The 16,392-nt window shown below is 48.4% G+C and overlaps 1 protein-coding gene across 4 annotated transcripts in view; it reads right to left on the bottom strand.

Annotated features, from left to right (window-relative positions):
* The window catches only part of SLIT3 (slit guidance ligand 3), a 758,707-nt gene that overhangs the window by 46,231 nt on the left and 696,084 nt on the right, over positions 1-16,392 (bottom strand). For all 4 annotated transcript variants that reach the window (XM_059878791.1, XM_024981391.2, XM_059878790.1 and 1 more), the window contains 3 exons: positions 9,016-9,087; positions 6,499-6,662; positions 4,370-4,494 (listed from right to left, as the gene is read on the bottom strand). In XM_059878791.1, coding sequence (XP_059734774.1) covers positions 4,370-4,494; positions 6,499-6,662; positions 9,016-9,087 — 361 coding nt within the window. The remainder of the gene's footprint in view (positions 1-4,369; positions 4,495-6,498; positions 6,663-9,015; positions 9,088-16,392) is intronic.

A 16,392-nucleotide genomic window follows, 5' to 3' on the forward strand; every position in this document is an offset into this window, starting at 1 on the left:
TTTTCTGAAACCTCGGTTTCCTCATCTATCAAAAGAGATCGTCCTTCTTTTGGAGGAGTATTAAGTGAGATAATGTACTTCAATTGCTTCTCAGGGACCTGGCATTATAACAGATGTACAGTAGCTGCTACTAAACATTCAGCAGTGGCTGCCACGCTATTTCTATAATACTGTGGCTTCTCAAGGTCACTCACTAGTCACTGGAAACATGGAGATCTCTGGGAACAGCTAGATAAATGCTTGAACTTTGAGCTGCGTTTTGCAGCTGTCTGGTAACTGTTGTCATCTTAGCAATTCACCCAGAATTACTGTGCCAATCACTCTACTGGCAGAAAGGACAGGCGTAACCAAAAAGAGTGTGATCAGTATGCGATTAAGGGACCCCTCTGGTTCAGTCTGCTGCATTTCACTGTTGAGGAGCCTGAAATGGGCGGGGAGGAGAACCAGAGCTGTCCAAGGTCATGTCAGGTAGAGGCAGGCTCCAGAGGGTCCCAGTGGGTTCTTTTTACCACCACCCTGTGTATCTCCCTGTCCTGGAGATTTAGGCAGGTTATAAATGGCCAGGGACCCTCATCTGCAGCCCCTGCTGTCATGGTGCTTGCCAATGGACAGTGAATGCACTGGCAGAGGGCACGGATTCTGGAACCAGTTGACTTTGAGCTTTGAATCCTGGCTTGCTCACCTCCTGTGTCCTGTTTCCTCAACTGTAAAATGAGGGTCACTTTAGGACTGGCTTCCTAAGGCTTTAATGAGGATTATGCAAATCAAAAAATGCTTACTCCTTAGAAGGAAAAGTTATGACCAACCTAGATAGCATATTCAAAAGCAGAGACATTACTTTGCCAACAAAGGTCCGTCTAGTCAAGGCTATGGTTTTTCCTGTGGTCATGTATGGATGTGAGAGTTGGACTGTGAAGAAGGCTGAGCACCGAAGAATTGATGCTTTTGAACTGTGGTGTTGGAGAAGATTCTTGAGAGTCCCTTGGACTGCAAGGAGATCCAACTAGTCCATTCTGAAGGAGATCAGCCCTGGGCTTTCTTTGGAAGGAATGATGCTGAAGTTGAAACTCCAGTACTTTGGCCACCTCATGCGAAGAGCTGACTCATTGGAAAAGACTCTGATGCTGGGAGGGATTGGGGGCAGGAGGAGAAGGGGACGACAGAGGATGAGATGGCTGGATGACATCACCAACTCTATGGACATGAGTTTGAGTGAACTCCGGGAGTTGGTGATGGACAGGGAAGCCTGGCGTGCTGCGATTCATGGGTTCTCAAAGAGTCAGACACGACTGAGCGACTGAACTGAGCTGAACTGAACTGATGCAGGATAATGCATGCAGCTTGTTTGGGATGCTGCCAGCAGTCAGTAAGCACTCAGTAAATGCCAGCTGCTAACAGTACTGTCATGGCTACCACCACCACCATCACCATCATGCTATCACCAGAATCATCACCACCACCAGCACCATGAGCAGTAGCAGCAGCAATGTACTCTATACCTGCCTGGGCCCTTCAACTTCCTAAACATCAAAATCTCTGTTCAAATTCTGCCAAAATCGACAAGATGTTCAGGATCTTATAAGCAAAACCCAAACACATAGCAGTATCCTGCAGGAACCCCAGGGGTGCACTCCCTGCTCTGACACTGAGGGCCAGGCAAGCTTCACATTGTCCTCAAGTGTGATGGGAAGAAGCCTGGGGCTTTGAACCTGGCTCCAGTGCTGTCAGACTCAGGCCAACTTTAAAGTGAGGGAAGTGAGACTCAAGAGTGTGACGTAGTTATCTTTAACATAGGGATGACACCACCCACCTCACAAGGTGATTATAAACAGCAGAGGAAGGAATAAATGCATGAGGTCCAGGTGCTTGGTGCATAGTCGATGCTTAAAAAGATGACTATGCATGTACAGAACGGGGGATGTATAAATATACATGTCACAGCTCTAGGAAAGCAGCAGACACTCCTTGGGAGTTCAGTGTCACAGACTGAGAATCCTCGGTGAAATCACCTGTTCCCGACAGCCACCACCCTGGCATTAGGGACCGGCATGTAGGGTGAAGGTAAAAGGCAGCCATATATCAGCTCTTGAGTACTTACTGAATGCTGGGTACTGTTCTAGGTACACTGCGTGTGTTACTGTACATCTGATTCTCACAGCAAGACTTTGGGACGGGTCCTATCCTAGTGTGCAGATGGGAAGCCTGGGGTTATCACCACGCAACTAGGAAATGACGAAGCCGGGATCCACACCTGCTGAGCAGTGTAAATCCATAGCCTGCGTTTTCTCCACTGAACATAAGGGAATTTGAGGATCCAGGTCTCTGGAGCATGTCTGCTTAACTTCTCGTCTTCCCCTACAATATGTATACATATGTGGTGCGGTGGTAAAGAACCTGCCTGCCAACGAAGGAGACATAAGATACATGGGTTTGATCCCTGGGTTGGGAAGATCCCTTGGAGGAGGGCATGGTAACCCACCCCAGTCTTCTTGCCTGAAAAATTCAGTGGACAGAGGAGCCCGGCAGGCTACAGTCTATGGGGTCACAAAGAGCTGGACATGACTGAGTGACTAAGCACATGTATGCTGCTGCTACTGCGGCTAAGTCACTTCAGTCGTGTCCGACTCTGTGTGACCCCCTAGATGGCAGCCCATCAGGCTCCTCCGTCCCTGGGATTCTCCAGGCAAGAACACTGGAGTGGGGTGCCATTGCCTTCTCCAAAGCACATGTATATAAGTATGTATATGTGTGTGTGGGGGGGCATGAGTCTGGGACCACCCTGAGTTTGAGGTCCTGGAGTTGGCTGCACAACTGGGCGACTGAGCACACGTATGTAAGTGTGTGTGTGTCTGGGACCACCTTATGTGCATATGTGTGTGTCTGGGATCACCTTGTATATGTGTGTATGTGTGTGTGTGTGTCTGGGGTTGGCTGCCTGGGCAGGGAGGGCCGTCTGCCCAGCTTCAAAGAAATCCTTTGGCTGTCTTATCTCAAGCCCATAGATGGCACTCTGACACTGTCTACCGGAGGCATGGATACAGCAGAGAAAGTCACCCCGGGGGCCTGCTGCCCAGAGCCAGTCTGCCTGTCAAGCTTGTCACCACACCCACAGACCCCCGTGGGGACAGAAGACCAGGGCTGCCAGCTCCCTCCCACTCAGCTCGGACCAGGTGTGGGCATCAGATGGGCTGGGCACGTCTACAGACTCTCGGCTCGCCTAGAGCCTTCCGATGGGGGCCCGGGGATGCTGGAATCTGGGAAGCTGGCAGTGTTGTGGGGAAGAGGACCCAGTCATGGCTTTGCTGGCCTCTGTGAGGTATGCTGAAGGGCTCAGTTATCCAGGAAACCCTCCAGGGGAAAGGGGGCGGGCTCAGGAATCATGTAGCCCTGGGTCCTAACCCAACTCTACTGCTTACAAGCTTGGGACATTGAGTCAAGCCCTTTCAACAAGTCTGAGGCTCAGTTTCCATGTCTGTAAAATGAGAATTCATAAATCCTTCCTCACAGAGGAAAAGATTAATAAAGTGCCAAGCGGAGTGCGTAGGACCTTTTCCATTTTCTCCAGAGATTAATGTGCTCTAGATATGGCAGGGAGAGGAGGAAGGAGGCAAGGGTTATTCTGGAATTAGCCTGGGTCTCCAGGGAGGACAGGAGAGCTGGAATGTCCATCCCCGGCTTGGCTGAGCTGAGCCTGTCAACAGGGAAGGCTGGCTTGGCAGCCTGTAGGCCTGTTAATCCCCATCCCTGAACCTCCTCAAGCTGGAACCAGTGCTAAAGCAGAGAGGGGTCAGGGGTGGGGGAGACTCAGGAGTCCCCCTGTAAGGAAGTCAGGATGGTGGTGGGTTCAAGGGATGTCTCTCATTGGAGGCAAATTAGCTCTTGAGACTTAATCTGCCCACGTTCGAGCAAGAAAATACAGGTATTACATTTCCTCCTGCATCACGATCAAGACTACAGGGGCCCTCCACTGCACAGCACAGGGGTCTCTGCTCACCGTTATGTACCAGCCTGGATGGGAGGGGGGTTTGGGGGAGAATGGATACACGTATATGTATGGGTGAGTCCCTTTGCTGCTCACCTGAAATTATCACATTGTTAATTGGCTATACCCCTATACAAAATAAAAAGTTTAAACTTTGGAGAAAAAAATCCAAAAAAACTGAAGGAAAAAAAAAGAAAGACGACGTGGGGTCCTCTGTGATTGGCATGGATATGATACCACTGGGAAGGCCCCACCAGTTCCGGGGTTTGCTGACAACACGGCTTCGGGGTGCGCTGTAAAGTGGACTTATGCACTGCCCTTGGAGAAGGGGTGGTCAGCGGGGCGCAGCGCCCCCCAGCGGCCGGAAGGTGGGGGCGGCCTGCGTACCTTGTAGCCGTGGGAGCAGGCGCAGCGGTGCCCCTCCACGGGGTCCTGGCTGCATGTGCCGTTGTTCTTGCACGGGCTGGAGAGGCAGGGGTCACACTTGGCCACGATGCCGATGTCCACTGGCCCTGGTGGCAAACCACAGAGAGTTGGCGGGCGGGCCCCGTAGGCTCACTGCCACCCCTCCCTTCTCTGCCCTGGCTCCTTCCTCGGTCAGCCACAGGCTCTCCTCATCTGTCCGGACGGCGGCTGGCCCTCTCCAGCCAGCGCATCCAGTCCAGCTAGAGTCCCATTAATTCAGTCATCGTCCAGAGAGGAAAAAAGTCACAGCGGGACATCATTCAGAAGCACTTCTCAGTCAAATCAATTACTGTAATTAGCCTGATCCGATTTTGGTGCTAATCTGCAAACAATGCACCATAATTAGAAACCCCTTGTGTATCTTTTTATATTCGGGAAGCTCCAGGCCCAGGCTCCACTGGGACCTCCCATTCCTCCTTCCCCAAACACCTCTCCCCACGGAATAGTCTGTGCCAGGCTAAAGAGGGCACAGACCCTGGGCCAAAGGCACACATAGGAAGTCCTCCTTACAGAGCCCTTGAGTCAGCAGGAAGAGGTAAGAAATGGCCCTGGAAGACACAGCAACGGTGCTGACGGTGGCCAACTGGGCTCAAGTATATTTTGCATCCATGACAGTTTCAACCATGCCCTGTTCTCCTTGGCCATCAGGGCTGGAAGCAGGGAGGCCATGTCCCTGCACAGAGCTTTCAACAGGGGCTGTGCTGCCACTGCTGCCAGCGTGGATAGTCACGCCGTGTTTCATGTCAGGACTTTCAGTTATCCTGGGGTGACAGTCACCAGTTTGGAGACTGGGTTGAGATTGACCCCAGGGTGAGTCTGACCATCTGTGGGCGGAGTGAACAGAATGGCCTGACAGAACCAGTGCCAGTTGGCTCAATCTTGGCTTCACTGAAGAACAGGGACATTGTCTGTTCTTGGGACAGTGTGTTCCAGGGACATAATGAAGTTTTAGAGGTAAAGTTTATCTGTAAATCGAAATAAACATTGCGACCTTAGGATATAAGCAAAGGACTTTAACAAACAAATCTGTAGTACAAATGGAAAGTAAGTTTTTGAAAAAAAAAAAAAAAGTTCCCCCTATAACCAAAGGCAAAATATAAAGGTATATAATATTTTACCTGTTGAATTAGCAATAATTACAAAATAAGATAAAATAATGCAAGGGTCTGATGAAAAATGTACTCCAACGATGCTCCTGGGAGTGAAAATTGATTACAACTCTTTCTGGAAATCAATTTGGCAATAAATGTGAAGACCTTTGTAATGATCGTATACTTTGGCTCAGTAATTTCTGTTCTCTGAATCTTATCTAAGGATGTAATTTTAAAGAGAGACAGACTTTTATGCAGCCATGGTAAGGGAAAAAATGGGAAATACTCTAAAAGTTCAAACTCAGAAACTGGCTGAAGTTCCTGTGGAGTTATGGTGGCGTGGCACGGCTTGGTGATCAAGACCACGCTCGGGGATCATAAAGACCTGGGATTCTCTTAGCTGTGTAATCTTGAGAAGTCAACTAACCTCAGTAAGTCTCAGGTTTCTCATTTTGGGGAATTAAATGACTCCGTGGAAAGTGAGAATTAAATGAATAATACATGAAAAACTGCTTAACAGAATGCCTGCCACAGAATAAGAACCTAGCAGTAGTTTGTTATGATAACCATGCAGTCCATCAAAATCTCATGAGATCAAAGTATGCTATAGTAAAATGGGAAAATGCTTATGCTCTAAGAATGTTAGGTTAAAAATTAAGGTTAAAGATTTTCCCAGCTATGCAAAAATAGGTAGAGTAAGAAGTCAACGAGGAATACATAGAAACAGCAGCAAGGGACTCAGGGGAACGAAGGACAAATGGACACGTAGGTGCAGGTCTACATTGGTTTCAGCATCTGAGTCTTTGTGTGGCCCATGGAAGAAATGGGACAATGGTTTTAGAAGTCACACTTGTTGAGATGCCTAGCTCTGACGGGCTGTTGGAGACACAGCAAACCCTGCGGAGGTAGGGCGGGGGGAGGCGCACGCAGAGACGGGTGGAGGGGTGAGTCAGCACCTACCTTTGCACTGGAAGCGGTGGGTGGGCGTGGTGAGCAGGAGCCGGTCAGCCATGGGCTCAGGGCTACTGCAGCGGGCGATGCCAGGCTCCTTGTACCCAGCTTTCACCCACTCTGACAGCCAACGGAGGCTGCAGTCACAGTGGAGCGGGTTGGTTCCCAGTGCCCTAGGAGGCAGAGCAGCAAATCAGGGTCCCCTGCCCAGCCTGGCCCATAGACTCCAAAATCCCTTGAAAAAGTAGACTATTTAGACTTTGCCTAGATTGGGGGTGTCCAAGGAGGACCAGCAAAGACATTATTCCCACTGGGGTGAGGTCAATGACTCCAGACTCTGTCTCCAATCCCCGAAGATGTTCCAACCCCACAGAAGCTCCTCCCCTCTCTGAGGCGTGGTCTCACCTACCCTGGTGAGATCCCATCCTCAACTCATCCCCAATTCCAGCCCCTCTGGGAGGCTTCCTGGGCCTTCTGCCAATGACTACCTGACTCTCTTGCCCCACTAAAAAGTGCACTAGAGGATGTACTCAGAGAGAAGGTTTTGATACCCAGCAACCTAGGAATCAGCTTCAGACCACCAAAAGGGGCTCAGAGGATGCCAGCTTCGAATATGCTGCATTGGCTAGTGACTGTTTTGAATTGAAGGCACTTAAGAAACATGAGATGCTGTTTCTGCCTAAAAGCAGGTCATATTTCCTATGAGAAAGGTACCCTCCCTGCACTAGAAAGAAAAGAACATTCTTATCACCAGAGACTGGGAGTTGACACCAGAATGGATCTGTACAAATAAACCTACTAAAATATTTCCTAGTCACTGTCCATGACTTACCGCCTCTCACCCAGGCCCCTCTGTCTTGTCACGTGGGTGCATGGTAACTTAGCTGTGTCTGACTCTTTGCGACGCCTTGGACTATAGCCCATCAGGCTCCTCTGTCCATAGGAATTTCCAGGCAAGAATACTGGGTGGGTTCCCAGGCCCTCCTCCAGGGGATCTTCCCAACCCAGGGAGCGAATCCCCATCTCTTGCATCTCCTGCACTGGCAGGTGGATTCTTTACCACTGAGCCACCAGGGAAGCCCTTAGCCCCACACTGTATCATTCTTTCTGTAAAAACATATACAGGAATTCCCTGGTGATCCACTGGTTAGGGCTCTGCATTCTCACTGCTGTGGGCCCAGGGTCAATCCCCAGCTGGGCAACTATAAAACTAAAAATCCGACAAACTGCACAGCATGGACAAGAAAAAAATCAAAAACAGATAACGTCTATCAACTTTGGGGCTCAATGGTATCTTTGGATTTTCAATTTCCTTTTGAAGACTCCCATGTACACATAAAAATATTAAATGATTTGTATGCTTTTCTCCTGTTAATGTGTCTTATGTCAGGCTGGCCACAGAACCAAAGAGGGTATAAGGAAATTTTTCCTCCCCTAAAGCACTCAGCTTTAAAATGCAGGGGAGGGATGCCTCCAAAGAAAGACACCTCCAGTGCAGATACCTCCAAACTGCTGTCTGGGAAGAAAACACGAAAACTTCCACTGAGTTTTAATCATAGCCTTTTCTGGGCTTCCCTGATAGCTCAGTTGGTAAAGAATCCGCCTGCAATGCAGAGACCCTGGTTTGATTCCTGGGTTGGGAAGATCTGCTGGAGAAGGGACAGGCTACCCACTCCAGTATTCTTGGGCTTCCCTTGTGGCTCAACTGGTAAAGAATCCGCCTGTAATGTGGGAGACCTGGATTTGAGCCCTGGGTTGGGAAGTTCCCGTGGAGAAGGGAAAGGCTACCCACTCCAGTATTTGGGCCTGGAGAATTCCACGGACTATATAGTCCATGGGGTTGCAAAGAGTCAGACACGACTGAGTGACTTTCACTTTTAATTTTCTAGTTTTTGAATATTTTATAATATGCATGTATGATATATCAGTATTGTAGTATATATGCACAATATGAAAATAATTAAATATACAGAGAGTCGATATACAAACTCAAACATGTGCACTGGGAGAGATATGCAATACCTAATATTCAGGGGCCTCAGTATCCCCTGTGTGAAATGGGAGGCGCTACCTGATACTGGGTTCGGAGAGCATCTGTGTTTTGGCATCAAGGCAAACCTGGATTGAACCAGGTCTTTGCCACCTACTAGCTGTGCAACCCCTGGAGCAAGTCTTCAGCTTTCTTAACTTCAGTTTCACCATGTCTCATAATGGGATAAAAATGCCTTATTTGCTATAAGAAATACATGAGATAATTCATTTAAAGTGTTGAGCACATAGTAAGAGTTTTATGTGCACTCTTATTAAACATTTATATTGTTTACATAATTGATGCTGATGCCCATGAAGGCATCTGAAGCTGGGAACACACAAGGTACTCAGCGTGGGTATGTTTCTGTAAATAAAACATGCTCCATACATACGGGAAGAATCACGCTGCGGTGGTAACAGTGACCCTATCACCCCTGGCATTACAGTCTTTTCTGTTTTGAGTGATGCATGAGGGGGAGAAACAGGGCTACTTACAGATGGGAAAGAGACGTCAGGTCATTGAAGGAGCCTTCGGGAACACTGGAGATGTCGTTGCCATGGAGGGTGCTGAAGCAGAAGCACAGGTCAGAAGGTCAGCCTGCAGCAGGAGCTTTGAACTCACTACCCTCTCCTGGTGTCCCAGGCTGGCTAGTCACGCCTCTGAGCACACAGAGCCCTGCCACCGGCAGCGGGAGGGGGCATCTCCTTTAAGTCATGAGCATGCATGCTTCCGCACCCAGCTCAGAAGCAGGAATGCAGTGGGTAGAGGGTTTGGGAAAGACCAAGATGGATTAGACGTGGGATGGAATCAGAAATCAGTCCCTTTCAGCTGTGGAACACTGGGTGAGTTATTTTCCTTTTCGGGGCCTCCATTTTTACACCTGAAAAATGGAGAGAGAGAGAGTGATTTAAAGAAGACACTGGAGTTTCAGAGATAATGGGAAGAACTGTGGTTGAGATGGGACGTTCTGGAGCTGAGCTGCTTGTATTCAAACTCTGATTCTGCCACCTACCAGCTGTATGACAGTGGGCACAGTTACTCACGCTCTCTGTGCCATGGTTTCCTACTGTAAAATGGGAATGAAAGAAAGTAAGGAGATTTGGCATAGCAGGTAGCTGTGGGTGCATGAGTCCACGTGGAGCCTGGCATTTTCTAAGTACTAAATGGTTAACCATTATTAATATTCATAAAAGGTCTTGAACAATGTCTGGTACAGATCACGAAACTGGTTCCCTTCATATTTACCTAGAGAGATTTAAGGGGGATTGAGAAATGCTATCAACCCCAGCTCAGGAGACAGAAGGAAGGGCTGTATATTTAACTTATTTAACTTATATGCAGAGTACATCATGAGAAATGCTGGGCTGGAAGAAGCACAAGCTGGAATCAAGATTGCCCGGAGAAATATCAATAACCTCAGATACGCAGATGACACCACCCTTATGGCAGAATGCAAAGAAGAACTAAGGAGCCTCTTGATGAAAGTGAAAGAGGAGAGTGAAAAATTTGGCTTAAAACTCAGCATTCAAAAAACAAAATCATGGCATCTGGTCCCATCATTTCATGGCAAATTGATGGGGAAACAGTGGAAACAGTGACAGACTTTATTTTGGGGGGCTCCAAAATCACTGCTGATGGTAACTGCAGCCATGAAATTAAAAGACGCTTGCTCCTTGGAAGAAAACTAGGATCAACCTAGACGGCATATTAAAAAGCAGAGACATTACTTTTTCAACAAAGGTCCATCTAGTCAAAGCTATGGTTTTTCCATTAGTCATATATGGATGTGAGAGTTGGACTTAAAGAAAGCTGAGCACTGAAGAACTGAACTGTGGTGTTGGATAAGACTCTTAAGAGTCCCTTGGACTGCAAGGAGATCAAACCAGTCAATCCCAAAGGAAATTAGTCCTGAATATACATTGGAAAGACTGCTGCTGAAGTTGAAACTCCAAATCTTTGGCTACCTGATGCATAGAACTGACTCATTGGAAAAGACCCTGATGCTGGGAAAGATTGACGGCAGGAGGAGAAGGGGACGACAGAGGATGTGATGGTTGGATGGCATCACCGACATGATGGACTTGAGTTTGAGCAAGCTCCAAGAGTTGGTGATGGACAGGGACGCCTGGCGTGCTGCATCCATGGGGTCACAAAGAGTCAGACAGCACTGAGCGACTGAACTGAACTGAGAACTGCTGTCAACCCCAGCTGAGGAGACAGAGGGAAGGGGGCACTCGGCCCCTGGACAGATTCCCTGGAGCTGGACATTCATCTTTATGGGAAAGGGTTTGGCATCAACCACACACATACGTGGGTCTCACTCTTACGTGCATCATCTGACAGTGTGTCTGAGGGGCCAGGCAACCTGCTTGGCGTTAAACATACCTCTGTCCACTCTGTGGTGCAGTAACTGGGAGCTATTCTCACTTGCAGGGTGGGGACACACACTGAGCTTTTAATAAATTCGTGGAGAACAGGTCTGTGAAAAAGCTGAAGGAACATGGTTTTGCTGCTCAAGTAACAACACGCGTGAATCCCCAATTCATGGGCTGTCTCCCCATGGAGGGATGTGTCATCCACTGCAAAGAAAAAAATCCCCATGCTGATGACTCACTTAGGGTCTGGCCTGGGAAACGCAAGGTGGAGGATATTCACAGAAACTCCAAGGTTTCCTTAGTGACTGCTGGGCACCATCCCCTGGGCTGCGAAGGGAGCCCTAGTTTAATGAAGGGGTGATTAACATTGACCGTGGAAGTGTAAACAGGATAATAACTTAAGAACCTGCTCTTTTGTTTTCCTGTTAGCTGATGTTAGCCTGCCCTGGGTCTTCAGCTGGAATATAGATGTGAGCTTAATTACACTTAATAACAAGTAAAGCATCTTGAGCTGACTGAGCACTGGGGCTAATACACATGCATGTTTCTGAACCCCATTCCCAGAAATTCTGATTCCGTGGATTCTGCGTTTCTAACACGCTCCCAGGTGATGCTGCTGCCCTGGTCCTCCGGACCACACGTGGTTGTCCCGGGTTGCTCTCCTCATTACCATAAGCCCCTTCCCCTCCACCCCTGGTCTCCCTGAGTAGCGGTCCTCGATGCTTGGGCAGCCAGGAGAACAGGATGAAAGTGCCCAGTCCTCTAACCAGTGTTCGTGCTAGCTTCTCACCTTCCCGGATAAGAAGGGGCTGAAGCACTGCCTCACACATTTATCAGTATCATTTAGTCTCTAATCCATGTGGTCACTTATGAATCAGAGTGGCTCCCGACTGCTATTAACTTGGATGACTTCATGGCTGCTTGCTGTTTGCAAGCAAATGCACCCAACCCCGTTGTTAATCATTTCCGAATGCGGCTTGGGCCCCTGGAGAGGCACAAAGCTCTAATTTAAAAACACCAAATGACCCAAAGGCAGTTTTGGTCCTGTGACTCCTGCAAGTCACACTCCCATTTATTATGAGCTGAGCCGCTGAGATCTCTATAAACGGCCATGCAATGGGGCTGTAATTTACTGGGATGATGCTAAAGAAATCTGCCCACGCTGCAGGTTCTGGCTTCTGGTTTGGCCCCAAAGAAGGACTCTCGCATGTCCAGTCACCCTCTTAAAGGATGCCAGGGGAGAGGGACCAATGCACCCTCCTGGGGAGCACTTTTCTCTCTTCTTTTCCCTTATACCTCACGGAGGTGGGGAGGGCAGGGAGAGGGTGATGCGGCAAGCAGCTCTGAACTGCATGACTCATCTTCAAGTGCCTGGTACTCCCTTTTTCCACCTGACTCTCAGGTGGTGTTCAAGCAGCCTAGGGAACTCCAGGATGCACGTGAGAACATCATGAGAGCAGCAGGAGGGCGTAACCATGCCCTGTCAGTTCTCGGTTGCCTGAACCTGGATCTGAATAAGTAGGTGATGCTCACGGCTTGTACAATAGGTGACATGAACTGCCCTTGTCCTAAACGTGGGATGGGGTGGGTGAATTCTCTTTTGAGCAAACTAGGCAACTCCCAGGTGACCTGGGGGCTGTTTAGAGCCAGAAAACATGGGTTCAAATCCTCATTCTGATAATCAACGCCTGTGTAACTTAGACAACTGATGTATTCTTTCTGTGCCTCCGTTTTCTCATCTCTAAAATGGAGGAGTTCTTAATATCTACTTCCCTGGTGGCTCAGTGATAAAGAATCTGCCTGCAACACAGGAGACACAGGTTTGATCCCTGGGTTGGGAAGATCCCCTGGAGGAGGAAATGGCAACCCACTCCAGTATTCTTGCCTGGAGAACCTCATGGACAGAGGAGCCTGGAGGGCTACAGCCTACAGCGTTGCAAAAGAGCTGGACATGACTTAGCGACTAAACAATTTGTAGTAGATACTTTTTTGGGGTATGGGTTGATTGACATCAAGCACCTCTTTTCTGTTGACAGCTCCTCCCTCTTCCATGGGGACTCACCCCTCCCCACCTCTGAGTCCAAGCGGTTTGGCCTTGTGGGCAGAGCTATGGGCCAGGTCTGCCCAATCGGAGTCATGGTGATTGCTCTGAGGTTGAGCATGTGACCTAAGCAAGTCAATGAGAGACATTTCTGGGGTTTTCCTTGGAATTATGAGGACAGAGGCAGTTTCAGTCTGTGAGGCAGAGAGAGGCGCATTTCTGACAGTACCCCCGGGGTACTGGCATCCAGCCCGAGAACCTAATACCTACTATTGCATTTTTCAGTTCCCTGCATTGATACAGTCTCTATTTCTGTCTAAGGTAGTTTGAACTGGTTGTCTTTGCCTTCATTTGGGAAGGGATCTCATACACTGCTTCCTAAGCTAGGATTTACGGATGGTTCAGCTGATGCAGGGCCGGCACGCGGCGAGCCCTCCTTTGCGTCAGCCAGGATTACTGCAAACACTCTCCCAACTCCTCCGTTCCCTGTTCCGGGACACACTGGGGCCATTCTTCTCAAGGCATTACTCACCCAGGGTGGAAGCCTGAAGCCTTGCAGCCTATTGTTCCCAAGGGGCCCCACATGGGGTTCCAGCAGACACGGTGACTTCTGGCAGAGCCGCCCCAGGTGCCTTACCTCTCTGCCCATATCTTTCATGCCACCCCACTCTTTAATTCTTATCCCAGCCCTCTCTGGGTAGGAAAAAAAGAAATCTATTTTTAAAGAGGCCACATACCCTCCCCCGCCCCCAGTCTTCAAGAACAGTCTGAATTGCGAGGCAATAAAAATCGATGATAACCAGGACTTCCTGGTGGTCCAGTGGCTAAGACGCCGTGCTCCCAATGTAGGGGGCCCGGGCTTGATCCCTGGTCAGGGAACTAGATCCCACATGCTGTGACCAAAGATTCCACACACCACAACTAAGACCCCGTGTAGCCAAATAAATAAATAGATGGTAACCTACAATGGAGCAGGATGGAAGGTGGTGGACAGAGCACTAGGCTAGAAGCCAGGAGACACGGGTTCCAGCCTTGGTCCTGCTCCCACCTTATAACTAGTCAGCAGTCTCCACCCCTGCCCCCATCCCCAGAAGCCACACTCCAGCTGTGCATGGAGCTTCCTGTATACACTCCTCACACACATGCCCTTCCTGACTTCCAGGCTTGTCCAGAGAATTTATATTTCTCCTGCCTAGAATGTTCTTTACTCCATCCCGATTTAGGTGACTCCTTCTGACATTTCAGACTCAGCCTTCAGGACAGAAGTTAACAGCAGTGATTCAGACAGCAAACAGTCTTGGGTTCAAATCCCAACTTGACTCTCCTGGTTCTGTCACTTTGGAAAAGCTACTCAATCTCGCCAAGCCTGTGTTTCCTCATCTGGAAAATGTGGATAACAGTGGAACATTCTTCCTAGAGTTGATGGGAAGAGTGAATATGATGATGTAATAGAAGCATCTAGCCCAGTGTGCAGTGCATAGTCAGGGTTAAGTAAATGTCAGCAGTGAGAACTGTTTTTAAATCAGAAAGTCTCGCTGGTGACCAGCACTGGCTGCGTGCCTCTCTCGTACTCCTGTGGCTCTTTTACAGGCATCACCCAGCACTGCAGTTGCTCTGCTTCCCCTTTAGACTATGTGTTCTCTGAAAGCATAAACTGCTCCCTTCACTATTTCCACCCCCTTCCTCCCAGTGTTTAGCATAGCATTAACTCACAGAGGGCATTCAGGAAAGAATGAATAAATGAATGAACTTGAGCAAGGCATCCAACCTTTCTGAATCTGTCTCCTTGTCTTATAAATGAACGGTTTGGACAGGATAATTTCTGAGACTCACTCCTGATTTCTAAAACTCATAATTAAACTTATTTTTTTTTTTTTTTGGCACCAAAAAGGGCCAAACTAGGACCATGGTTTGAAGGTCACAAGGAGTCCCCTTTTGGCTCTCCAGGACTGTCTGATATTTAATATCTGGTCACCAGCCGGGGACTTCCCTGGTGGTCTAGTCGTTAAGACTGCACACTTCTACTGCAGGGGGCAAAGGGAACTAAGATCCCACATGTCACACGGCCAAAAACTAGGAATATGGTTGTCTGGGAAGGGAGTGAGTTCTTGGTCTCCGAGGGTAATCAAGTAGAGGGCAAATGGGGCCCTTCCCAGAGATGTTGCACGGAGGGTCCATACAGTGACCTGACAGGGAAGAACAGCCCTGGGTGCATGCGCAGCAAGCACAGGGACCTACTTCAGGGACAGGAGCTAAAAATACAGAGGATGATGAATGACAATAGCCCGCTCGCTCCCTCACAAGCCCACACTGACACAGTCCTCCCGGCGCTGAATCCAGGTGGCCCTCCTGCGACTGGGGATGACAGCTGGGACCACACGCACGCATGTGGCTCGGCGTGGGGCAAAGATCAGGGAACAGGCGGATCCCCAAGGTCTAGAATGTCTGGGGGGAAGTTCTCTTTCAGCTATTTTTAGATTAGGAGTCAGGTAGGAAAAGCATATTTTCACACAATATTTTGTACTCCAAAGCTCCTTGACCAACATACTATCTGAAATATATTCATATCCACCTGCCAACACACACACAAACTCCGTCTCTCACCTCGCCTCTCTCTCTCCCCTCTCTCATAAATGTCAGGTCTTTCTTTCTGCTTTCCAGAACACTTTTTGGCCTTTTTCTATAGCTAGACCTTGCTGCTCATCCTCCTTCTTCATCCCAAACTGCCAGTATCCCTGGGTCTCGGATCATTTCTGAAATTTTAATCAAATTAATGAAATCCTTTAGATATGAAAAAGGAATATACAAATGTCCACAAGCAGCTACTGATATTACAATTACTTATTTTAAAAACCCTATCTGGGACTTCCCTGGTGGCACAATAGATAAGAATCCATCTGCCAAGGCAGGGGACACAGATTTGACACCCAGTCTGGGAAGATTCCACGTGCCTTGGAGCAACTAAGCCTGTGCACCACAACTTCTGAGCCCTCACTCTAGAGTCTGTGAGCTGCAACTGCTGAGCCCATGTGATGCAGCTACTGGAGCCTGTGCCCCCTAGAGCCCGGAAATGACTCGATGTTACCAAGTTAGCCTTCGATGGTTCTCTTCATTCACCCATGCTCCGGTATGGTCCTGTGTGGTTATCAACATTTATCAGTTATAATTGTAACATATACACAAATTAGGTTTATTTTTTCACATAATACTGTACAGTAAACAGGCTCCCACTCTGCTCTCTAGTTTTCCTCTTTACCTCTTTTAATAATTGTACTTCATCGACTGGTTGCACCATGCTTTCCTTATATATTCCCACTATGGCCCTTCTGAGTAATATTTAAAATTTAGGTTAAAAATAACAGTGCAACTAAGATCTTAAGGCAGAGAACCTTTCTCTCTTTTTGGATTATTTTTTCGTAAAAAATTCCTAGGTGCCCAATTACTGCAAGAAAGGA

This window comes from Bos taurus, chromosome 20 (assembly GCF_002263795.3).
Source record: "Bos taurus isolate L1 Dominette 01449 registration number 42190680 breed Hereford chromosome 20, ARS-UCD2.0, whole genome shotgun sequence".
Classification (NCBI taxonomy): domain Eukaryota; kingdom Metazoa; phylum Chordata; class Mammalia; order Artiodactyla; family Bovidae; genus Bos; species Bos taurus.